Source organism: Carcharhinus amblyrhynchos, chromosome 4 (assembly GCF_965287045.1).
Source record: "Carcharhinus amblyrhynchos chromosome 4, sCarAmb.v2.hapA, whole genome shotgun sequence".
Taxonomy (NCBI): domain Eukaryota; kingdom Metazoa; phylum Chordata; class Chondrichthyes; order Carcharhiniformes; family Carcharhinidae; genus Carcharhinus; species Carcharhinus amblyrhynchos.
In genome coordinates, this window is record NC_137327.1 from 63730189 (window position 1) to 63756906 (window position 26718).

The 26718-nt window shown below is 46.8% G+C and overlaps 1 protein-coding gene across 1 annotated transcript in view; it reads left to right on the forward strand.

Annotated features, from left to right (window-relative positions):
• Positions 1-26718, forward strand: part of necab2 (N-terminal EF-hand calcium binding protein 2) — a 165326-nt gene that overhangs the window by 67525 nt on the left and 71083 nt on the right. Inside the window, exons 4-5 of the mRNA XM_080187276.1 lie at positions 4253-4278; positions 10662-10759. Coding sequence (XP_080043402.1) covers positions 4253-4278; positions 10662-10759 — 124 coding nt within the window. The remainder of the gene's footprint in view (positions 1-4252; positions 4279-10661; positions 10760-26718) is intronic.

Sequence of the window (26718 nt, forward strand, 5' to 3'; positions counted from 1 at the left end):
GGTAGATGCCAGTGTTTTAGCTTTGCTGGATTGGTACGGCCAGGGGTTTGGCAAGTTCTAGAGCACAGGCCTTCAGTACTATTGCTGGAATATTGTCCGAGTCCTTAGCCTTTTCAGTATCCTTTGCCTTCAGCTGTTTATTGATATCACATGGAGTAAACTAAATTAGCTGAAGACTGACATTTGTGCTGCTGGGAACCAGCATGTTTCAACAGAGATGATAATCAGGTCTGGCAGAACACCAACTGAGCATTGGTGAGCGAATTATTGCTGCAAAAAGTGCAATTTGCTCGAGTTGTTGATGGCACCCTTTGTCACTTAGCTGACAATTGAGAGTAGAAAGGTTGGATAGTAATTTGCTGGACTGGATTTGGAATTTATCTTTTCACAGACGTACCTGGGCAATGTTCCTCATTGTCAGGTAGATGCAGTGTGTAGTTGTACTGGAACATCTGTACTGGAAACAAGTCTTCAATAAAATAACCTTTTCTGCATTATTTTCAGCCCTGTCTTGTTATCTGATGGAGTAAATCCAATTGGCTAAAGACTGACTTCTCTGGGACCCTCTAAAGGAAGCTGAGATGGATTTTCCATGCCTGGCTGAAGATAATTGCAATCGCATTAAACTGGTCACGTGTACTGATAATGCTGGGCTTCACCTTCACTGAGCAAGGGGACTTTGGGCTTTCTGCTCTGGCTAGTTGCCTAATTGTCCACTATCACTGAATTACAACCATAACAACATGGTGAAACACTTGTGAATGTATTGAATGAATTGAAAGCATCTAAATGCTCTCAGCATGCTCTCAGCCTCCATGGCAGTTACATATTACCATCTATCATGATCGAATTGTCTTTGTGCTTAGGCCTCGCACTTCTGAGCCCTAGGTTTCCAATCTTCCAATGAAAAGAAAGCCGCACTCATGAGTCGGAAGAATATATTTCAGAACTCTGAACGTTATCCACTCCAGACATACCTGTGCCAAGACAATTGAACCCAGGACTGGCTGAAGATGACAGCAGTGACCAATGCTGCAGTGTTGTATGTTCAAATCAACAATCACACCACCCACATCCTATTAGTTCTCAGCTTTGATACAAGACAGCGGCTGCTCTGAGCTACTAATGTCCTGTGCCCAGTATGCATCTCACAAGCAAACTGAACCCAGCCCAAAGCTGACTGTCACATCAAGTGAATACAGTGAGCATTCACATGAGGATTCCAGTTCAGCACATAAACTATCAAAGAAGGGGTTATTCTGCGTAGAATGACTCTGAGGTGTTCATTTATGGCACTACCTGGCAGACATTCAGGGAATGGAAGTTAACAAGTTTGAAACACAGCAGGACAATCTTACCAAAAAAATTCAAAGTGCTAAACGAGTGTGAACACAGGAGAGAATCACGGTGTTTGTTTGGGGCGAGTTAAAAATTGAATCTTACCTCATTCTGTTTGTCAAAAAATGAAGCCAAATCTGTTTCTCACCAGCAAGGGGAGGATGTGAGGCCTATGCTCACCGAAGGCCAGCAAACAGCAGCAGAGGACGCAATTGCGCAAGCTCAACTCACAGCTGTCGGTGACAGTCTTCCCTGCTAATGCTGGCTTTTGTGACTGATTTCTGGCACCCCCCACCCCTCCTCCCCACCACTACCGCAGGACTCTGAAACCAACTCCCCCACATCCCTGCTCGGACTGATCACCTCTCACCTCCTCCTGGATCCATCCTCCCCTCCCAGTTGGCCTGCCGTACTCCCCTTAGATTCCGTACTCCCCAGGCCCTCCCCCCCCCACTCCCCAGGCACTGTCAGTGTGCCAGGCTAGCAGTACCAGTCCGGCACTGGCCAAGAAGCACCCCCCCCGCCCCCTCAGGTAGGCGGCCATAATCTCCGGTCCTACTAGTGAGGCCATTATGACTGGTCCCCATTGATGGTGAACGTGTGTGATCCTTGCCAGTGTAGAACTTCACTGGCAAGGCTGCAGAAGCAAATCAGTCCAGACGATTGCATCCTGGGCTCACTTGAAACATTTAAATTCTGTTTTGCATTGTCAGCATCACACCCATTTTGGATGTGAGGCTGATCTCGCCGGATATCCAGTGCTGGTAGAGGCTAGAAATTGGACGCGAACGTGATTTCTCATTTCTCTCAGTCTGATGGACTCACTTTGCCTATCAACCAGGAGGGGGTGCATGAAGGTAAAATTGTGGCCGGCATCTTACACATATCCCCATCAGTTGAAAAGGGAGCTTGGTTAAGCCATGTTGATATGGTCGTGAAGAGGGAGCTTCATCTCGTATTCAACCTGTGCTTAATGAGGAGTGTTTGATGGAAACAGTATAGAGGGAGCTTTACTTTGTTCCTAACCTGTGCTGCTCTAGCCCTGGGAGTGTTTGATGGGAACAGTGTTAAAGAATATTTACTCTGTATCTAAACCTGTGCTGAATTTGTCCTGGCAGTATTTGATGAGGTCACTGTAGTGTGAGCTTTGCTCCGTACCTAACCCTGTGCTGTACCTGTCCTGGGACTGTTTGATGGGACAGTGTAGAGAGATTTTAACTCGATGTCTGACCCAATGCTGCACCTGTCGTGGTAGTTTTTCAGGGGGAACATTACTCTGTATCTAACTCTGTGCTGTAACCTATTCTGAGATAGGACAGTCCCAATTTGATGACAAATTTCTTTATTCCTTTGCAGTCTTTCTGTGAGGGTACCTCCTAATCCTTCACCATTCTGTCCCTCTCTTGCTCTCTCCATCTATATGTCACTCTCTCTGGGTTTCTGAATGTGAGTGTGCCAATTTTCTGTCCACTCACACAATTCTCTGAAATCTCCTGATTCCTTGGAGGTTTGATCTCACTCAGAAATCAATGAGCATTGAATTAAAATCCTTCTACTTTGGTATAATCCTGATTCTCATTCTAAAGGTTGCTCTCTGAGTTACTATCAGAACTATGAATTCACAGATTCAAATAGAACACTCTGTTCTGTTTGTAAGTTCAATTTACAGCTCTTTCCCTCCCTCCCGCTCAGCATATAAATATACTCTACAAGTCCTGGCTGATTTATAATTAAATATTGCGGATAAATGGAACCGTACCAAAAAAAATTGGAACCTAATAAACTTTAATCAGTTGTTATTTTTACCCAACCTTAACCTTTAGTATCTTCCAGAAGAATCTTTCCCAAGAAAGAAAGACGTGTTCCTATCCCAGATTCAAGAGTTTCCCAACGTGTTCCCAATTACTGTAGCCAGTTTGGGCACTGCGACATCCCAGAATAAGCAATGTGATCATCCCCTACTCGTCTGTTTTATTGATGTTGATTGAGGGATAAATATTGACCAGGTTATAAGGACAGCACCCCTGCTTGACTACAAAGTCGTGCTCAGAGATACTTTGCTCCCAGCTGAGAATGAAGGTTTAATATGTCAACCAAGAGACAACACATCTGACGTCTGACATCTGACAGTGCTCCCTCAATACTTCATTGGGAGGGTCACTCGGTTTCTGTGCTAAAGATACTGGAGCGAGAAGGAGCAGGAGCTCTTTCCTGGGTCCTTGCCAAATCCACAGGTAACTGTCGGTCAACAATTATTTTTCCTTTTCCTGATCTCATTCTGAGCTGGGACTGTGCTGCACCTTCCTCCTGGTCCACGGTGGGTAACATCAGTTCACTGGGTCCAATGGACTAATGTGCAACACTCCTGCCCAGGATCACACCAGGATTCCAGCGTGATCTGAGTTTTAGGCCTCGATAGTTTAAACAGAATGGTACACTTGTGATAAATATTTTGATGCCTGCTGGGCAAGGACCTTTGAAGTCCTCTTTTAAAACCCAGGCTGATGCTACTGCAGAACATCAGGTTTGCTTCGTACAGTAACTGATTGCTTAAAATAGCACTGTCACTATGGTAACGACTTGAAAGAGACTGTACATATTTATACATTGAGCTGGATGGCTCTGGAGTAGTTAGCAATCTGGCCTGTTTTATAAGCCTGTTAAACTTTGGCCTTTTCACTGCACAATCCAAACAGAGACAGCAGAAGAGGGAAGGATTAGGAATTGGGAAAGGAATTGCCTGTTGAGGATTGACTGTAATCTTTCACTTTTGGTATTTGAGTCCAAAATCCATTCTGATATTCGGTTGTGTCGAACTGAAAGTTTGCTTGTCATTCTTGAAGTAATAAAGTGCCTTTCTCCCTCCTGTCTGATTTTTCTGTCTGTCTTCTATCTCCTTTGTTGTTCGCTGCAGTCATGTGGACACCAAGGAGTTGTGTGGTAAGTTGGCCAATTGCCTTCTCTTCCACTGCTTTGCAAACAACCTGACCAGGTCTTCAAGACCTCAGTGTGGTGGATGGGTGACTTTGTTGGGTCTCACTCCCAGTGTGTGCCGATGTGGAAATTTATTGCCAAGGATGTGTGGGTTAGATTGATTGGCCACGCTAAAAAAATTTCCCTTAGTGTCCTGAGATGCGTAGGTTGGAGGGATTAGTGGGTAAATATGTAGCGATATGGGGGTAGGGCCTGGGTGGGATTGTGGTAGGTGCAGACTCGATGGGGCAAATGGCCTCTTTCTGTACTGTAGGAATTCTATTCCATGCTATTCTCTGATTAAAGTTGTTACTATTGTATAGTTTTGTCACCTATGCTGCCAAAGGGAATGGCAAAGTTTGTTCAGCATTCTTTTTTACCCTTCTTTCGCCTTCCAGGCATGTTCTTGCTCCTGTTTACTGTCTCCTTCCATTGCTCACATGGTTCCAATTGAGGGGATTCTGGGATTGCCACAACACCTTTTCAATTGACAAGCTTCCTGGTATGAGGAAGCTAGGTGAAATATTAGAAAAGGAGATGCTAGTCTGTGGGAGGTTGCGCCAGGGAATTGCTGCAAGTTGGGTTTACAACACATATCAATCATACTGAACAGAAATGCCATCCCTGCCACTTCTTTCAACTGCATTTACTGCATCACTGAATTGTAACTGGTTAATTCTCTGCTCAGTGTTGAGCTACACAAGGGGCCTGATTTTACCATTTTTATTCTAAGTGCTGAATCTGGGCGCAATTCAGATCTGACTTGGAAATCTGCTTTCAGGCGCCCCCATATGCACTTTGTCTGAAAAAGAAATTGCAGGTCCCATTTGCGCTGTGGGTGGGGCTTAGTGCACCCGAAACGATCGGAGCTCTGAACTGCACATGCGCAGTTAGAAAAAAAATTTTGAAGAAGCACGCCCATGTCAGATTGCTACTGGGCCACAGAAAGCGGATGGCACCTACAGACGTCACTGTTCCCTTTAACCTCCAACCGCCCCCCCCTTCACCCCACCGATCACCCTCAGAGTGACAGTGGGTCCCTACCCCCCCCGTCCCCCCAGCCCCCCCACCCCACTACCAGTGAGTGATTGTGCCTCTCCCCCCCACCAGAGAATGATCTGGCCTCTCTACCTCCTGCCCCCCAGAGGATGGTCTGTCCTCATTCCCCCTCCTCTTCCCAAAGGATTATCTAGCCTCCCTCCTCCCCTCGCACCCCTGCTCCCAAGAATGATCTATCCTCACTGCCCCCAACCCTCCCAGAGGAGGAACATCTGATCTGCCTCCTCCTCCCTCCTCATCCCCTCACCAGAGAATGATCTGGCCCACCTCCCCCACCGCACTTCCCCCCCTCCAACTTCCCCACTCACAAGAGAATGATCTGGCCCACCTCCCCCCACCGCACCCCCTCCCCCCCCACCACCTTCCCCACTCACTAGAGAATGACCTGGCCCACCTCCCCCACCGCACTCCCCCCCCCCCAACTTCCCCACTCACTAGAGAATGATCTGGCCTCACCTCCCCCACCGCACCTCCCCCCACCTTCCCCACTCACTAGAGAATGATCTGGCCCACCTCCCCCCACCGCACTCCCCCCCCCCCAACTTCCCCACTCACTAGAGAATGATCTGGCCCACCTCCCCCCACCGCACCCCCCCCCACCTTCCCCACTCACTAGAGAATGATCTGGCCCACCTCCCCCCACCGCACCCCCCCCCCCACCTTCCCCACTCACTAGAGAATGATCTGGCCCACCTCCCCCCACCGCACCCCCCCCCCCACCTTCCCCACTCACTAGAGAATGATCTGGCCCACCTCCCCCCACCGCACCCCCCCCCCCCCACCTTCCCCACTCACTAGAGAATGATCTGGCCCACCTCCCCCCACCGCACCCCCCCCCCCCACCTTCCCCACTCACTAGAGAATGATCTGGCCCACCTCCCCCACCGCACCCCCCCCCCCACCTTCCCCACTCACTAGAGAATGATCTGGCCTCACTCCCCCCACCCCCATCCAGACAATGATCTAGCCTCACTCCTGCCCCACCACCAGACAACAATCAGCCGTCCCCCACTCAACCAGACAATAATCTGGCCCCCCTCCCCCCCCAATCCCCCCCAACCAAAGAATGATCTGGCACCACCCCCCCCCTCCGCCCCCCAACCGATCAGAGTCAGAAAACCGTTGGGAGCTCTGAACTTGCCTCTTCAGCAGCTGGAGCACCCAGTTCAGATTTTTATTCAGCAGGTTCATTTTGGTGCGATTCCAGATCGGCGAATGTGGTGGTAAAGGGGGAAATGATGATGAAGTTGGGCGGGCAGTTCATTAATTCAATTTAAATGCATTGAAATCACCATTGCGCCCATTTCAGGCTGCGGATTGGATCACAGCCATTCCCGGGCCTCAGTAAAGTGGCCATCTGCGAGGACATGGGCATGGATCATGTTAATGGCCTCACATCTGACTTTACCACGTTTTTGCGCCCGAAAACGGGCATGACGCAATGGTAAAATGGAGCCCAAGGTGTCACACTCAATCTCCAGCCCATGCTGGGTGAACTAATGAATTTAGCAGTGAGCTTCCACAACTAACCTCAGACCTCAGTCAGAGAGTCAACAGGAGAAGGGCTTTGTATTCAGACCTGGCTCTGTCAGGAATGGGATCTTCCTCTCCTGACTTACTCTCTCACTTACCATTTTCTGTAAACCCCAGCATTGAATTGGAACAGCTAAATTGGAGAGTTGACATCTACCCAGAAGTGAGGTTTCAAAGCTCTGCAGTCCTTTATTTAAAAAAATACATTTTGCAGAATAATTTGAGAAATGATCTTTCTCACAACCTGCTCTTGTGATTGATTAGCCAGCCTAGTACTTACTGTAACACGTGATAACAGCAGTCTGTTGTATTTTTACAGTACAGAAACAGCCTACCTGTGTTGATGCTCCTCTCAATTTACTCCATCCATTGAACCCTATCAACATCCTTCTCTTCCGTTCTCCCTCAGTACTTTACCACTTTCCTCTAAGTGAATCCATCTTCTTCGCTTCAATAATTCCCAATGGCAAGCTTCACATGCCTACCACTTTTTAGCTAAAGAAGTTTCTCCTCAATTCCCTACTATATTTCTTAGCAATTATTTGAAAGTTATGGCCCTACTTCTACTTTTGTTTATTAGTGGAAAAATTGACTGGAATTATCTGGTCTCGCATGCCCTGCTCCCACTGCCAGTGAAAATGGAAAATTTAGCGCTCAGGCAATCACTGCCATTGACAAGGTGGTAGAATTCTGACTATCATCACAAACCCTGACACATTCTGCAAAGATCAGCCCGCAGCCAGCCCTTTTCCAGAGAGAGGGGAGTCCCGGCCAGTTCAATCAGTATAACTCCAAGTTCCAGTATCATTTGAGTAAATCCTTCCTGTTCCTTCACACTGCCTCAATGTTCTTTTGTTATACAAAGAACAAAGAACAAAATCAGCCCGGGAAATAATAGAGAAAGTATTGAAGTTTGGAGATCTGTCCTCCGAATGAGATGTAAGCAAGATTTGATACAAGTTTACAAACCTCACTGCCAAGAGCTTCAAAATCAAACCTAATAGGAACATTTCAGTGAACCCAGGGGCCAAAGTTAACATCAAAGCCACAGCTCAGCTCATCACACTCAGTAAGCTCACTCCCTTAACCCTCAGTAAACTCACTCCCTTAACCTTCAGTAGGCTCACTCCCTTAACCCTCAGTAAACTCAGTCCCTCAAGAAGCTCAGTCGCTCAGGAAGCCCCCCTTACAACCTCTCTCAATCCCTCCATCCTTCTCTCTCCCCCATTGGCTCTCACCCCCTTTCTCTCTTTCTCCTCCTTCACTGTCCACCCCTTCTCTCTCTCTCTCTCTCCTTTTTCAATCTGCACACCCCTATCCCTCTCTTTCCACCCCCCTCTCTCTTTCCACTCCCCTCTCTCTCCACCCCTTTCTCCACATCCTCTCTCCACCCTCCATCTCTCTCAATACCTCTTTCTCAATGCTCCCTCTCACTTTCCACCTCTCCTCTATCCACTGCCCCCTCAATCCACTGTCCCATCTATCCACCGTCCCCTCTATCCACCGTCCTCTCTATCCACCATCCCCTCTATCCACCCTCTCCTCTCTCTACCTTCTCCTCTCTCCACCCTCTCCTCTCTCCTCATCCCCTTCTCTGCACAATCCCCTCTCCCTCTCCATCACTCTTTCCTCAGCCCGCTCCCCTTCTCTTCCCATCCTGCCATCCCCCTCTCCCCACCCATACCCCTCTCCCCATACCACTCTCCTCTCAACCTGCACCCCCTCCCTACACCACCCTGTCCCCCACCCTGCCCAGTCCCCCCTCCATCCACCAAGCTCTCTCTCCCTACTCTGCTCCCCCTCTCCACCCTGCTCCCCCTCTTGCTTCCCCTCCCTGCTCACTCCCCCTTTCTCTCTCCTCTCCTTTTCTCTCCCCTGCTCCCCCTCTTTCCCCACCCCATTCCCCTTCTCACCACAACCCACTCCCTCTCTCTCCCCACCCTGCTCCCTCTCTCTTCCCACCCTTCTCCCTCTCTTCCCACTTCGCGACCCCCTCTCTCTGCCATGCTCCTCCTCTCTCCTCATCCCACCCCCCTTGCCACACTCTTCCCCTGCTCTCCCACCCCGCTCCTTCTCTCCCCATCCCGCTCTTCCTCTCCCCAGTCTGCCCCCTCCCTTTCCCCAACCCACCTACCCTACTTGCCCTGTTGTCCCTGCACCCACCGCTCCACTCCCCACCCTGCTCCCCTCTCTCTCTCCACTCCGCCCCCTCCCTCTGCCTGCGCCCTTCTCTCTCCCCACCCCACCCCCTCTTCCCACCCTGCCCCCCCCTCCCCATCCTGCCCCCCTTCCCACCCCACTCCCCACCCCACTCCCACCTCTCTCCATACCCCGCTATCCCTTTCTCTCCACTCCATTTCCCCTTCTCTCTCTCTTCCTCTCTCTCCATTAATAATCTATGGCTCCCACTCCACAAAGCTGGTGATATGTCACCCAGATGACTCTTCAGCATTGGGAGACCACCCTCTGACCTTAACTGAGCCACTCCTTGACCTTAACTAGCCCAGTTTTTCAAAATCAGGCTGCTTGTGTCTGCAACATGACGGTTGGAACCATAGGCAACAACACCCCCTCCACGATCATCCTCAACACTGGTGCCCCACAAGGCTGTGTTCTCAGCTCCCTACTATACTCCTTATACACTCATGACTGTGTGGCCAAATTCCCCTTCAATTCAATTTTCAGGTTTGCTGACGATACCACTGTAGTAGGTCAGGTCTCAAACAGTGAGGAGGCAGAGTACAGGAATGAGATAGAGAATCTGGTGAACGGGTGTGGCAACAATAATCTCTCCTTCAATGTCAACAAAATGAAGAAGATTGTCATCGACTTCAGAAAGTGTAAAGGAGAACATGCCCCTGTCTACATCAGTAGGGACAATGTAGAAAGGTTTGAGAGCTTCAAGTTTTTAGGTGTTCAGATCACCAACAACCTGTCTTGGTTCCCCACATAGCAACACTATAGTTAAGAAAGCCCACCAATGCCTCTACTTTGTCAGATGACTAAGGAAGTTTGGCATGTCAGCTACGACTCTCACCAACTTTTACAGATGCACCATAGAGAGCATTCTTTCTAGTTGTATCACAGCTTGGTATGGCTCCTGCTTTGCCCAAGAACACAAGGAACTACAAAAGGTCATGAATATAGTCCAATCCACCATGCAAACCAGCCTCCCATCCATTGACTCTGTGTACACTTCCCACTGTCTTGGCAAAGCAGCCAGCATGATTAAGGACCCCACACAACTTGGACATTCTCTTTTCCACCTTCTTCCTTCGGGAAAAAGTTACAAAAGTCTGAGGTCACGTATCAACCGACTCAAGAACAGCTTCTTCCTTGCTGCTGTCAGATTTTTGAATGGACTTACCTTGCATTAAGTTGATCTTTCTCTACACCCTAGCTATGACTGTAACACTACATTCTGACTCTCTCATTTCTTTCTTTGTGAATGGTATGTTTTGTCGGTATAGCATGCGGGAAACAATACTTTTCACTGTATGTTAATATGTGTGACAATAATAAATCAAATCAAATAAAAATTGGGAGTCGGTCTCCTTCAGTAATGATGAAGAATATAAGAGCTCTGCCGATGAAGATGTGGCAATTGGTCATGGAGTGGGTGGGATAAGTGGGGTGGGACTGATGGTGGGTTGAGGGCAATGGTAGGTTGAAGGGAGGTTGGAGGAAGGGAGCCATTTCTGTTTCTGGATTGAAGATCGGAGCAATAATAACTGGTGTTCTGCTTTTCCTCTCCCTAGATTATTTTGCCTCCCACATGGGGGATTATGAGGATGTTCTTGCCTGCCTGGAGACCCTGAACCTTTCAATTCTAAAAGCTATGGACTACACCAAGAAGGTGAGTTTCCCAGGGGGATCTAGCACTGGGGAGTGCTCCCACACCTGAGATTCAAAATAGTCAGTGTGTGATTGTAATCTGGTATGTTTCTGTAACACATTTGAGGACAGTTCCATCACTCTGCATCACTGTCGCCTGGGAGATGAAACTGGGGATGGGAGTTCAGACTCCATCTACTAGCAGGACTGTCCCATTCCGCTGAAAGTCAACGGATATTTAGCTGTTCCACACCTCTCTGTATGGGTCTGGGAAAACTCAGCCTGGATGTCCTCCTCTCACTCTCGCACTTGCTCTCTCATTCCTGTTTCCTCATCCTCCCTCTCTTGCTTTCTCTCTCTTCCTCATTCTTTTTCACTCAATCTTGTTCTCTATTCTCACTCTTGTTCCCTCACCCTCTCTCTCTTGCTCTCTCTCCCTCTCTCTCTCATTCTCTCTCTCTCATTCACTCTCTCTCTTGCTCTCTCTCTTGTTCCCTGTCTCATTCATTCCCATTCTGTCTCGCATTCTCTCTCTCTCATTCACTCTCTCTCTTGCTCTCTCTCTCTCTCATTTACTCGTTCCCTGTCTCAGTCATTCCCATTTTCTCTCTCATTCTCTCTTGCTATATCTGTCTCTCTTTCTCTTTCCCTCTCTCTCACAGACACTCTCATTCCCTGTGTCTCACATTTTCATTCCCTCTCTCTCTCTCACTGAATGTAGTTCTTGGCTACTTCAGCACCAACACTGTCTTGCTTATTTATGAACTGTCATTTTGAGCCATTTCTCTGGAAATTGAAGGAAGTGTTGTTTGATATAGGGTCTCTCTGAAGCAAGCATGTGGGCCACAGTGGGGATCAGAAATACAATGAGGCCTTCTGTTTGGGTTTTTAAAGATGTGGCTTTAAAATTAATCTTTGAATGCGACTCCCTATCTCTATGCTGTCCATTTGAAAGAGCTGATGAAGATTTATCTTTGTTAATCATGAAAACTCTACAAATCTGCCATCAGGTAGAGGGAGCTGGAGATTGATCAATAACACACATTCTCAGTCTAATCAAAGAGCTTAACTGAGGCCAGCTAATCAGATCCTTACTCTGTAATATTTTGATGTTTTGATATTTGAGGGTGAATTTTCCTCAATTTGCACCAACTTAAGAATGACCACCCCTATTGAAGCACCACTGGAGTGTTAGTAACTCTGAGTTTTCCATTGTATAGGGCAGGGGGAGACTCTCAAATGGAAATCCATTTTCCCAAGGAGATGCCATTGACTGCTTGAATTACATACCCAGTCCCCAAAACATTTTATGGATCAGGGTGGACGGGGTGGGAGTGTTTGGCAGGGGCAGGGAGTGCAGTTGCGCAGAATCCCCAAGTTCATGGCTGGCAATCATGATTTTTGTCCACTCCCCAACCTTTTAAAGACAGGATGGGAGGGCATCAGTGCCAGATATGCGATTGGCATTTCAACCTCTTATAGTGGCAGGGAGGGTGAATGCTCCTTGCTAAAGAGCCTTTTGCTCTTTGCTAAACAATAATCCAGCTAAATTCCAAGAGTATCTTAGGATGCCTTTTGCTAACAGGAGAATAGGGAGTCAAATCTGCAGCAGGTTAGTCACTAACTTCAATGAGAGAAAGATGGGTTAATGTTGACACTCAGTCTCTCAGGCTGCTTTTCCCATTGTTCTATGTTAATGTCAGTGAACATGCAGAAGCCTCAGCGAGGAATCTGCACATTAATCAACTGCAGAAAGAAGAAGATAAATCCTCAGAACCTACAGATGGCTTCAAATGCCGGCAAGGTTTCACGCATGTACTTAGCTGATTTATGTATGAATTTATAATTTAGAGCGAGGCTGAATGAGAGAAACTTGCTCAATTGCTCAATGCCTGAGCCTTTATTGTAACTGGAACAGACCTAGGCATTGGAGACAGAGCTGCTGAGTGAGGGCAATTTGAGTTGTGCTGAGTGAAAGTGAGTATGTCTGACAAAGGAGATTTTCTTCCACATTCATTCACTCTGAGAGCTTGGATTATGGGGCAATCATAAAATTAACAATGATGTTCATATTTCACCAATTCCAGGACAAAGGTAGCCTGAAGGGGTGCTCGTTCATTCTTAACTCCCTCCATCATACTCAGCATCTGATTAATGTGTTAATAAGATCCTCGAGAGAAAGTAAATTCATTAGAACTAGTTCATTACTCAAATTTTGTAAATGAGCCCCACTGAGTAAATTAATCCTAGTGCCCCCAGCTAATGCTAAGTTGACCTGAATACAGTGTCTCACTGCCCTGACTTAAAGGGGCACTACTCCTGGAATATTATTTGCACCCTATTATCCATATTTCAGACCAAACATTAATTGAGACCCTTCTGCCTTCTCAGGCAATTACAAAGGATCTCATGGCAACATTTTGAAGAGTAGGGGATCCTTCTCAATATCCAAACTAATATTTGTCTCTTGTTATGATGTTGCTGTCTGTGGGAGACAAATTATCACGGCCTTCTCTACAACAGAGCAATGACTACATTTCAGAACTACTTCCTCAGCTGGAACCAGCTTTAGCACATCCTGAGATGAAGGCAATAGTTCATCTTTCTTCCTTCATGTTCAAAATATAGCTAGTAATATCCCAATTTCACTGAACAGCTTTTTTTTATTGTCTATTGAAAGAACTCTTGTAATCCGCATGGGAAATGTCCACCCACAATGCTGCTGGGTACAGAATTCCAGGATTTGGTGATGAGGGAATGGTGATGTACCATTGGGATGGTTTGTGACTTGGAGGAGAACCTGGGTATGATGGTGACATTCCTGCTGTCTCCCTCAGGATTACAGAGGTCACAGCAAACTCTCCATCAACTGGAAGGTCCTAGCTCCAAGCATCAGTCTGCTCTGAGTGAGCTTTAACCAGGGCAATGTTTAGTGTGCCATGCTTTGTCTCAACCTGCAGTGACTAGAAACTGAACTCAATTAAGCTGTGTTTCTGCTCCTGGTTGCCAGTCATGGATTCTTTACTTGGGAAGGGAAGGTGGGAGAAGACTGTGCTATGATGCCACCTATGGTTCAATAACTTGCTACCTCCTCAGTAACTTGAAGAATTGCAGTTGTAGTTGGTGGTGGGGGAATATGGTAGCAATATTAGGAAGGCAGATTATTATTTGAATGGGTGTAAATTGAGACAGGTGGTTACTCAACGAGACCTTGGAGTCCTCGTGCATCATTTGTTGAAAGTAAGCATGCAGGTACAGTCGGCAGTAAAGATGGCAAATAATATGTTGGACTTCATAGTGAGAGGATTTGAATATAGATATAGGGATGTTTTGCACCCTGGCAGGAGTCCGCACCAGATATAAAACACCAAGATTCATTGTCCATGTTTAATTCTAGATAGCAAACTCAAGATCCGATTTACCCAAGGAGTTAAAATTGAATCTAACCCTTTCTTCTCCATTACTTTTCTGGATTTCCCTTCAAATGCATTGATGCTATTCACCTTGACCTTTCTGTGTGGTAGCAAGTTTCACATTCTAAGTATTGTCTAGAAAAGAATGTTTCTCTTGAGTACCTGCCACGTTTATGACTGTCTACCTTCTATTTCTAGCTGCTATTCTAGTGTCCCAACAAGGAAAAACATTTTCACTGTGTCAACCCTTCCATCATCTTAAAGATAGATCTTAATCAGGTCAGTCCTTACTTTTCTACACTGACAGAGCCTTCAGTCAAGGGAGTCAATGGCCTACAGTTCTGGGGAATTGGGTTTGTATCCCACACGGCAGAAGATGGAATTTGAATTCAATAAAAATAATCTGGAATTAAGAATCCACTAATGACCATGAAACCCTTGGTGATTGTCAGAAAAATGCATCTGGTTCACTAATGCCCTTTAGGGAAGGAAATCTGACGTCTTTACCTAGCTTGGTCATATATGTGACTCCAGAGGCACAATAATGTGGTTGACTCTCAACTACCCTCCAAGGAACGGGCAATAAATGCTGGCCAGCTAGTGATGCCCATGTCCCATGAACATAGAAACATGGAAACTATAAGCAGAAGTAAGCCATTCAGCCGTTGGACCCTGCTCCACCATTCATTTTGATCATGCCTGATCATCAAATTCAGTATCTCATATCCTTTGATCCCTTTCGCTCCAAGAGCTATATCTAAATTTTTCTTGAAATCAGAAAATATTTTGACTCCAACTACATTCTGTGGCAGTGATGTTTTGCTGTAATTGTATAGGGCATTGGTGAGGCTGCATGTGAGGTATTGTATGCAGACCTTATCTGAGCAAGGATGTCCTTGATATAGATGGAATACTCTGAAGGTTTACCAAGCTGATTCCTGAGAGGGCAGGTCTGTCATATGAAGAGAGATTAAGTAGGTTAGGATTATATTCACTGAAGTTTAGAAGAGTGAGATGGGATCTCATAGAAACTTATAAAGTTTTAACAGGGTGAGACAGGGTAGATTCAGGAAGAATGTTCCCAATGGTGGGAGAACAGAACAAGGGTTCATAGTTTGAGGATAAGGGGTAAACCTTTTACAACTGAGGTGAGGAGAAATTTCTTCACTCAGATGGTGGTGAATTTATGGAATTCTCTGCCACAAAATGTAGTTGGGGTCAAAATATTTTCTGATTTCAAGAAAAATTTAGATATAGCTCTTGGAGCGAAAGGGATCAAAGGATATGAGATACTGAATTTGATGATCAGGCATGATCAAAATGAATGGTGGAGCAGGCTCGAAGGGCTGAATGGCTTACTTCTGCTTCTAGTTTCCATGTTTCTATATCCAGGGCACTGGGAGCTGCACCCTGGCAAAGTCAGCACCTTCAGGCAATGGGATGGAGAGAAACTAGAAACAAGGACAGCCTGTGATGGATAGAATAAGGAGGCAGTCAATCTGAATATGTGAAAAAGTGTTTATAGGATTAAGAGGAATCAGGGTGTACTAACTGTAGCTCAGTTTATGATGGAATTCAGACTCTCCATATTTACATATTCTTTCTGTTCCTCATATAAGTTGCCCCCGTCACTTAATACTGTCAGAGTTGATTAGTTGCACTGAGGAACTGTCACAATTAATGAATGCAGTCAGCTCAACTTTCAATCACTTGGCCCTTATCAGCAACTCTGTGGCTACCGATTTCAAGCAGACATAGTCCATTCATTACTGACAGATGTCGTGTGTGGAAAAAATACTCTGCTGAGAAATCATTGAACCCTTTTAGAGTGAGAGAAATTTCCCAAGAGCAACAGGAGTATGGAAGAGAGGAGGAGGAAGGGAAGATTCTGCTTTAGTCATGAATCAATTCACATAGACCCCACTGAATAGAATGATAAACTCTTCATTTTACACAATAAGCAACCCTTTCCCCGTCCAATATTACCTTTGGAAAATTTGTACATACAGGTGAGAGGGGAGGAGAATAAAAAGATTTAAAAATGTTTGAGTAATTGTTATTAAATAACAATTCCTTCTGCAAAGATTGCCAGGAAGAATGATTCAAATGGGTGCTAACAATGCTTAGGGAAAAGAACCTACTCGAGGTTTAACATTCTGCTCAAGTTACCGGATTCTTGGTGGTTTCCTGTGTATGGAAAAGATGCCACAGGAGAGTCCCATATCAGATCCAGGGGTTCCCTTGCACTGAGTGAGAGAGGATAGGAGAGAGTGTCAACAACTCAGAGTTCTGTGAAATGCAGCAAAGGAATGCCTATGTCTGAATAATCAAATAAGTCATCAATAAAGCAGGGAGTTGGTTAGCTCAGTTGGGTGGATGGCTGGTTCACGATGCGTAACAATGCCAGCAGTGTGGGTTCAATTCCCACCCAGGCTGAGGTTACCCATGAAGACTCTGCCTTCTCTACTTTGCCTCTTACCTGAGGGGGTGTGGAGAAAAGAAAAGCGTACAAAAGATTCAGGGAGCTAGGTAATGTTAGGGATCTAGAAGAGTATATGACTTGTAGGAAGGAACTTAAGAAGGAAATTAGGAGAGCCAGAAGGGGTCATGTGAAGACCTTGGCAGGTAAGAGTAAGGAAAACCCTAAGGCGTTCTACAAGTATGTGAAGAGCAAAAGGATGAGATGTGAAGGAATAGGACCTTTCAAATGTGATGGTGGGAAAGTTTATATAGAACTGGTAGAAATAGCAGAGGTGCTCGATGAATACTTTACTTCAGTATTCATGGTGGAAAAAGATCTTGGTGGTTGTACTGCAGGTTTGCGGCAGACTGAAAAGCTTGAGTGTGTGGACATTAAGAAAGAGGATGTGTTGGAGCTTTTGAAAAACATCAAGTTAGATAAGTCGCCAGGACTGCATGGGATGTACCCCAGGCTATTGTGGGAGGCAAGGGAAGAGATTGCAGAGCCTCTGGCGATCATCTTTGCATCATTGATGGAGACAAGAGAGGTTCTGGAGGATTGGAGGATTGTGGATGTGGTTCCTCTTTTAAAGAAAGGGAGTAGAGGTAACCTAGGAAATTATTGACCGGTGAATCTAACCTCAGTGGTTGGTAAGTTGATGAAGTTCCTGAGAGACAGGATTTATGAACATTTAGAGAAGTACAGTATAATCAAAAATAGTCGGCACGGCTTTGTCAAAGGCAGATCATGCCTTATGAGCCAGGTTGAGTTCTTTGAAGATGTGACGAAACACATTGATGAAGGAAGAGCGGTAGGTGTGGTTTATGTGGACTTCAGCAAGGTGTTAACAAAGAACAAAGAACAAAGAACAACCCAGCACAGGAAACAGGCCCTTCGGCCCAACGAGCCCGCGCCGCCGCATCACCCTACACCTATTCTACCCTGCATGTCTACGAATGGAACCCCTAACTTAGCCAGATTCAGGGGAGAATAGTGTCAATTTGGTAAAACCAATCAGCCTAAGAGCACATCTTTGGGGTGTGGGAGGAAACCAGAGCGCCCGGAGGAAACCCACGCATCCACAGGGAGAATGCGCAAACTCCCACAGACACAGGCCCAAATCCATGTATCTGCACAGCTAGCAGTGCTAGTCACCGAGCTGTTGCGGCGCCCATCTACCGGTCCAGGATCAAGCACACACACCGACACGAAGTACTAGGCCACTCCCGGAACTTCCAAGAGCAGCCCACGCACGACCCACCGTGTGCATGCCCCTCGTTTGACACGAGGTGGACCTCCTCCTGCGGAATAAAAAGACAAAAACGTTAATCTTACAAGCCTGCTTTTCCAGTGTCTCCCAAGGTTCTAACCTTATTTAATAGCCCCTACCATAACCCTCCATCCTCATTTCACTCATGTGTCTATCTAACTGAACCTTAAACGAGTCCAACGTTCCTGCCTCCACCACCCTACTCGGTAGCGCGTTCCATACCCCCACAACTCTCTGCGTAAAGAACCTTCCTCTCACTTCCAAATTATACCTCTCCCCCCTCACCCTTAAATCATGCCCTCTCGTGTTTGTACCCAGTCTAGGGAGCAGTCTCTCACTATTAACTCTATCTATTCCCTTCAGTATCTTATATACCTCTATCATGTCCCCCCTCAATCTCCGTCTTTCCAAGGAGAATAGTCCCAGTTTCTCCAACCTTTCCTCGTAACCCAGCCCCTCCATGCCAGGCAACATCCTGGTAAACCTCCTCTGCACCCTTTCCAGAGACTCCACGTCCCAGGTGACCAGAACTGGACGCAGTACTCCAAATGCGGTCCAACCAACGTTCTATACAACTGAAGCATTCGTGTTCGATAAGGTCCTCCTGCAAGGCTTACTGAGAAAGTGAGAGGGCATGGGATCCAAGGGGATGTTGCTTTGTGGATCCAGAACTGGCTTGTCCACAGAAGGCAAAGAGTGGTTGTAGATGGATCTTTTTCTGCATGGAGGTCGGTCACCAGTGGAGTGCCCCGGGGATCTGTTCTGGGACCCTTGCTGTTTGTGATTTTTATAAATGACCTGGATGAGGAAGTGGAGGGATGAATTGGTAAGTTTGCCGATGACACGAAGGTTAGAGATGTTGTGGATAATTTGGAGGGATGTCAGAAGTTGCAGCGTGACATAGATAGGATGCAAGACTGGGCGGAGAAATGGCAGATGGACTTCAACTCTGATAAGTATGTGGTGGTTCATTTTGGCAGGTCAAATGGTATGATGGAATATAATATTAAGGGTAAGACTCTTAGCAGTGTGGAAGATCAGAAGGATCTTGGGGTTTGGGTTCATAGGACTCTCAAATCAGCTTCGCAGGTAGGGGATGTGGTTAAGAAGGTGTATGGTGTACTGGCCTTCATCAACTGAAGGATTGAGTTTAGGAGTTGGGAGGTAATGCTGCAACTTTATAAGACCCTAGTTAGACCCCACATGGAGTACTGTGCTCAGTTCTGGTCGCCTCATTACAGGAAGGATGTGGAAGCCATTGAAAGGGTGCAGAGGAGATTTACAAGGATGTTACCTGGATTGGGTGGCACGCCTTATGAGGATAGGTTGAGAGAGCTCGGTCTTTTCTCCTTGGAGAGACGAAGGATGAGAGGTGACCTGATAGAGATGTATAAGATTTTGAGAGGTATTGATCAGGTGGATTCTCAGAGGCTTTTTGCCAAGACTGAAATGGCTGCCACAAGAGGACACAGGTTTAAAGTGCTGGGGAGTACGTACAGAGGAGACGTCAGGGATAAGTTTTTCACTCAGAGGGTGGTGAGTGAGTGGAATTGGCTGCAGTCGGTGGTGGTGGAGACGGATTCGATAAGGTCTTTTAAAAGACTTCTGGATGAGTGCATGGTACTTAGTAGGATTGAGGGTTAGAGCTAAGCCTAGCAGGTAGAGATATGTTTGGTGCAACTTGTGGGCCGAAGGGCCTGTTTGTGCTGTAGTTTTTCTATTCTATGTTCTATGTTCTATGATCCTCAGATTAAATCATTCCCAGTCAGCTCCCCTGCTCAAAGGGGAGAGCAGCCCGTGGTCATCTCGGACTAAGATGACTACCTTTTTTGAAATGTAAGCCAAAATGGAAACTCTTGCATTTCTATAGTGTCTTTCACCACTTCAGGACCACCCAAAGCACCTTGAAGGCAGATAAATACTTCCACATATAGTTCCTATAAGTAATGTTTGTCCACTGCAGGATCTGACAAACAGGGAACTGGCCTAACTTTCTGCTCTTCTTCAGATAGTACCATGGGATCATTGGCTTCACTGAGAGGTTGACCTTGGCTTAGAGTGTCAGAGTCAGTACCTCTGAATATGCAGCACTTCCTCAGTGCTGCACTGGATGGTTAGCCTGGGTTTCACACTCCTGTTTATGGTACAGGACTGGAAAGCACTATCTATTGTTTTGGAAGATAACAGTGCAATCACTGAATCCCAGCCAGAGCTGTGAATGATTCAGAGGAGGCCAATGCTCCCTGGTGACTTTCTGACTTGTTTGAAGAAGCATTGAAGTGAGCAGCAGGAAATTGAGTGGTGCCTTTAATGAAGTTCTTCATCAGGAGCTGCTGCTGAAAGCAAAGTGGCTGACAGAAAGGAGGAAGTAAGAACTATTATTGAAGAAGTGATGGAGCGCCATAGGGTTGTTGCTGTTCTCCTATTTGATTCTAATCAAATATAATGTTCAATGTGGACTGGACAAGGTTGAAGCAGTGGGGACAGTTGGGATGCAACAAATCATTTTCCATATAATGAGTTGATGTAAATCTGCCTTAAAACCAATAAAACTTGTCCAAACTGGCCTTGGCCAACAGTCCTCTAACCCATACATGCGCTGTGCCAGTAGAGAAACTGTAGAGTTGTACCTGTACCCAAATCCAGGAGGCCAGTGTGAAGATAAATGGCAGGGGTCCTGGGAAGTGGAGTGGAGGTGGGCGTCTCCTGGGGAGTCACAAGGGAGGCAATCAGTTTATCGCGGGTTAATTTGGAGTGAGAGTGAAGGAGATTTGGAGGCATCTGGCCCTTGAGGGGAGACCTCTCCCGGAGATATTTGATGGAACATCCATGTTACTATCTGCTCTGGGAGTGTAGATATGACAGTACCCTTTGGCAAACTTCCATCTTATCAGATAATGGTTTGCACCTTGGTAATACAGACTGTGTTAAGCATTGCCTCAGGAGCTCTATTCTAGCAATCTCAGGGGTCAGTGTTGGGTCCTTCACTTTTCCCGGACATATGCTACAACCTAGAGTTAGGTGTACTGGTCACAACTTTAAAAACCTAGATGTGTTGTAGACTGTGAGGAGGGCAGTATGGAACTTTAGGGGGAAGCAGACACATTTGTGCAATGAGGAGCAGTGCTGAGAAACGAGGAGTAATTCATTTTGGTAAGAAGGTCATGGAGAAACAATAAAATAAAGTGTACCATTAGAAAGAGGTGCAGGACAGAGGGACCTGGGTGCACTGTTTGAATAAAACAAAAATCAGTAAACCGAAATGAGAGGGGTGACAGCCCTTTTGGGACACGAACAAAAATCAAAATGGCATCAGAAACTTAACTAACGAAGCCAAGGTAGCGTTCCTGGGGTTGATGATGAACCTTGGCACCTGCAGTGCCCACCAGTCACGGAAGGCCTGGATCATGCCAATAGGCACCATGTGCTCCCTATCCAAAGCTAACCAACCGTGAATGTAGCCACGGAACAGGGTCAGACGGTCGGGTCGGACAACCCCTCAATCACCCTCTGCTTGGACCTGTTTATGGTCAACTTGAACAGACCCAGAAGCAGAGTTACAAGGAAGTTCTCCTCCTCCCTCCCTGCCCCCACGTCCGCACTGGGTGACGAAACATAAGGAATGTGGGGCTGAACTTCAGTGAAAGATTGAGGAGCAGCCCATTCAAATCATGGAAAAAGTGTTGCAACCTCAGGCAATCTAGATAAACGTAAAAAACAGATTCACATTAGCTGCAAAAAAGTCCGTGAACTACCTTGGTCCGCGATTGGTTAGCGCTGCTGCATGGAACATCCTCAATATCAAATCTCTGATGAAAGAAGGAAGGGCTGACACACAGAGCGCCCTCCACTGGGAACAGCCCGAACCAAAATCAAATCACAAAGGAAACTTAAAACATCAAATTAAAATGTGATTGTCGGGATTTATAATACACCCTGCGATGCCCAACGGGTGCGGAAGGCGTGAACTGCACCTCTCTAGGGTAACCTGGCCACAAATATAGCCGTGGTAGAGGGGCAGCCAGTCAGGATGGACGACCCTATTGATTGCCCGCTGCCTGGATCTATTGATAGCTCGCCTCGCCAGGCCCAGGAGCAGGTTCATGACAAGGTCACCCTCCCAACCTGCCCCTCTCCGCACCAGGTGCCCGTAGATCAGAAGGGTGGGGCTGAAGTGCATACAAAACATCAATAAAAGGTTTTTCAGGAAACTGAAAAGGCTATGCAATCTAAAACACATAACATAGACATGGTTCACAAACTCCACAAGACCACAGAAGGGGCAAGCTTGGAATCCCGTGAACCGGAAATACCTGTGGCTGTACGGAACTGCTGCGTGCAACACCCTCCACTCCAGGTTCCCAAGATATTAGGGCTCATCAGATAGTTCATACCCTAGCAGGCCAACCTCATTAGCCTGGCTGAAGGTATCACACTCCTCCCCCCACAAAGTTCGAGGGTTCTCCTTGCTTTGCTTCCCTCAGGGGTCTTTTCCTCCGCTTGAGCGCCGGGTCAGGATCCACCAACTCGGCCTCTGACAGCAGCGGTATGTAATGGTTAGACACCTATCTCTTCCACGGAAAATGCCAGAGGTCATGTTCCTCGTCCACTTCAGGTGATAGGGGAATCGCTGCAGTTTCACCTCCATGTCAATTTCGGACCCGGAGGTCCCCACCAAGGGTGCAGGGGAGGCAGTATTGGTTTGTCGAGGAGGACTCTACTTGTCCCTAAGGCTGCAGGGCGGACTTGGCTCTGGAACGGGTGGAGAGCTTGAAGCTCAGACTAGTCCAGGTGTTTCCTTACTACTGCCTCGCCTATGTGTACTCGGTAGGATACTGGTCCGGTCCTGGACTCAACTGTTCGGGTTACCCAGATGGATCTATTTGCATAATTTCTGACCCAAACTCTCTCCCCTGCTTCAAAGTCCCTCTCTTGGTGAGTGCTGTTATGGCCCCTGCATTGGGCTTTCTGGTGTCTTTCCACTTTCCCTTCCAGGTTTGGCAACAACAGGCTCAGTCTGGTGCCGGGCCATCTGCCCACCAGTAACTCTGCTGGCGCAGTTGCCTTGTGGCTTGTGGAGTGGACCTACAGTCAAATAACAACCTTGGGAGTTTTGATTCTAATGAGACCGCTGGCTGTTTTTTCAACCTGGCCTTCAACATCTGGACTGCTCTCTCCACTAGCTCATTTGATGCTGGGTGATGAGGTGCCGTTGTGAAGTGCTGGATCCCATTTGATTTCATAAATTTTGTGAACTCAAGGCTGGTGAACACTGAACCATTATCGGAAACTAATACCTCTTGGATCCTGTGTGTTCTGAACATGATGCGCAGTTTTTCAATGGTTGCCGTCGTATTTGCCGAGTTTAGTTTATAACCACTTGGAATGGGCATCTATTATCACCAGAAACATGGACCGCATAAGTGGGCCTGCAAAATTGACAAGAAGTCACGACCATAGTCTGCCTGGCCATTCCCACGGGTGCAGTGCGACTGTCAGTGGTGCCTTCTGCCCCTGCTGGCACTTCTGGTTCTGTCCTGCCAGTTTCGCTGTGTCTGCGTCCAGACCTGGCCACCAGGTGTAGCTCCCGGCCAGCATCTTCATTTTTGATACTCCCAGGATGCCCATGTAGTAGTTCAGCCAGTATGGTTCGAAGGCCCTGCCTTGGTCAATAACCCGTGCTCCCCATAGGAGTATCCTGTGTTCACCGTGATCTCCTCCCTCGTGCTCCAGTATGGGTGGAACTGTGGATGGACGGGTGTTTCCAGCTGCCCTGTTACTTTCACCAATACAGGGTCCTTCTGCGCCCATTGACGTATATTGTGTGCATCCTGCAGGAGGGTATCCGTAAAGTTTAATGTCATCACGGTCTCTTCCATTGTGTACAGTAATGGTAGCCAGCTTACGGCATTGGCATTTGCCACTCTAGTCCCTGATTGGTGCTCCAATCAATCCTGATATGCCGCCAGCAATAATGGCCAAAGCTGGATCCCAGCTAATGCTAACTCTTTGACTGCTTTGTCTTCCTTCAGTAGACCCAGCAAGGGTTTATGATCTGTTACGATTGTAAATTTTCACCCATATAAATACTGTGAAATGTTTTAACTACGAAGATAACCGCCTTCTTTTGCAATCTGGGCATATCTTCGCTCTGCCATTGCCAGTGTTCTGGAGGCATACGCTATTGGCCCCTCTTGTCCGTTCTGTCACCTGTGTGCCAGGACAGCGTCTACTCTATGTGGAGACGCATCACAGGTAAGTACCAATTCCTTCTTGAGATTATAATGTACCAATACAGTTTCGGTTGAGAGTTGCTGTTTAATTTTCTTGAAGGCCATATCCTGGTGAGCCGACCATTCCCAAGTTTGTCCTTTTTCTAGCAACTGGTGAAAGGGATCCAGAATGGGGTCTCTATTCTGAATGAATTTCCTGTAGTAAGTTACCAGTCTTAAAAACAACTGTAGCTCCTGGATGGTTGTGGGAGCTGAGGCGTCTTTTATTGCTCGTACCCAATCCTCCAGAGGATATGGGCCCGACTTATCCATTTTGTATCCAAGGTAGGTTACTTGTGGTGCTAAAAAGATGCATTTCTCCCTTTCTGGACTCTGCTGCAAATCTCCTGAGAACTTCCTTCAGTTTCTGCAGATATTCCACCCTTATTTTACCCATAATGAGGACATTGTCTCGGTAAATGGCAATCTGTGGTAACCCCTGTAGGATGCTGTCCATGGTCTTTGGAGTATGACACAAGCTGACGAAACCCTGAAGGGCAATCTTTTATACTGGAAGAGGGTCTTCGTCCAGCCGTAGTTGCAGGTATGTGTGGCTCATGTCCAGTGTTGTGAATAGGAGTCCTCCTGCCAACTTTGCATACAGGTCCACAATCCTGGGAATTGGGTATTTGTCTAGCTGAGAGTAACAATTTATTGTCTGCTTGAAATCAACACAAAGGAGCACCGAGCCATTTGGCTTTAAGGTTGGAACCATGGGTGCCGCCCATTCCACGAGCCGTAATCTTTTGATTTCCACACTGATCTTTTCCCTAATGCAAGTGGTACCGTTCGGGCTTTGCAAAACTTTGGTACAGCCTCCGGATCGACGTGCAATTTTGCCTTGATTCCTTTGATTGTCCCTAGGCCTTCCTGAAAACTTCCAGATATTTGCTCAGGGCCTCACTCAGGGGACAATTTTCCAGTTGGAAGGTATTTGTCCAATCTGGCTGGATCTCCTTTAGCCAATTTTGCGCTAATAGGCTCAGTGCTGAACCTTCCACTACCATTACTGGGAGCCTAACTAATTGTTTCCCATAAGCAACTGGCACATGGGTTGTACCCATCAGTTTCAGTTGTTACATAAGAAATAGGAGCAGGAGTAGGCCATCTAGCCCTTCGAGCCTGCCCCGCCATTCAATAAGATCATGGCTGATAAGAACATAAGAAATAGGAGCAGGAGTAGGCCATCTAGCCCTTCGAGCCTGCCCCGCCATTCAATAAGATCATGTTCCCCCATATAGATCCTTAGCCTTGCTAAAGTTTTGATCAGGGCTAAGGGTTGGAGTCCGGTGCGTATCTTGTTAAACACTGTCTCCCCTATAACTGATACGGCTGCGGCTGTCTCGACCTCCATTAAAATTGGGCGTCCATTCAGTCTCACTGACAATTTGTTGGGTTCTGATTTTATCATCGCTATGCACAGCAGCTGTTCTTCGTCAGAGGTAGGCGGAGCTTCCAGGTTGTGCATTCTCCTGTCCCTCGGCCTGTGTCCTTTTCAGTTTTGTTGATTTAGGAGACTTGCTTTTCTTTGTGCATCCTGACACTGGCAACCATAGCAATGCCATGTCGGGAGGCGCTCTACAGGAACTGCTGTCACTCTAGGCTTAACCTGACCTTGTCTAGGTGTGGTTCTATAGGCGAACTTGGGCTCCCTCATATTCAAATCTTGCCAGAGGGCCATTATGTAGTGGCCTGCCCTATAGTGGTAGTCCCCTAACTCAGTCACATGGTGTTGGCCTTTGCCTCCATCAGGAGCTCATGTGTTCTGTTTGCCACTTTTTCTAATGACATAGCCAGCTGTAATGCTTGTTTACAGCCCAGCTGGACCTCCGCCAACAGGCATTTCTGTATAGTTATATTGTTAATTCCGCACACCAAGCAGTCTCGGAGCTTCTCATTTAATGTCCCCCTGAATTTGCAAGCCTCCTCCAGACATCTTAGCTTTGTTAGAAAACTGTTGATACCTATCATATGTTTGTGGTGGTTGGAGGTCATTCATCTCTGCTCCAGGACATCACTGCAGGAATTCCTCAGGGTTGTATCCACAGCCTAACAATCTTCAGCTCCATTAATTAGCTTCCTTCCATCATAAGGTCAGAAGTGAGGATGTCCGATGATGATTGCATATTGTTCAATATCTTCATGACTCCTCAGATACTGAAGCAGTCCATGTCCAAATGTACCAGTACCCAGACAAGATCCACATGGACAGAGAAGTGGCAAGCAAAATACATGCCATAAAAGTGCCAGGCAGTGACCATCTCCAACAAGAGAGAATCTAACCATCATCCCTTGACATTCAGTAGTTTTTACCATTGCTGAATCTCCCACTATCAATATCATGGGAGTTACCATTGACCAGAAACTGGACTGGACCAGCCATATAAATACTTTGGCTTCCAGAGCAAGTCCAAGGCTGGGATATTTGTGGTGATTAACTCATATTCTGACTCTTAAGGCTTTTGTAGAGTCAGGTCCAATCTGGCGGCCTTTGAAGATAGTGGATGGGATCAATTCATGATTGGTGAGTCAAATGTTGTCATCGCAACATCTCTGGTTCCTTTG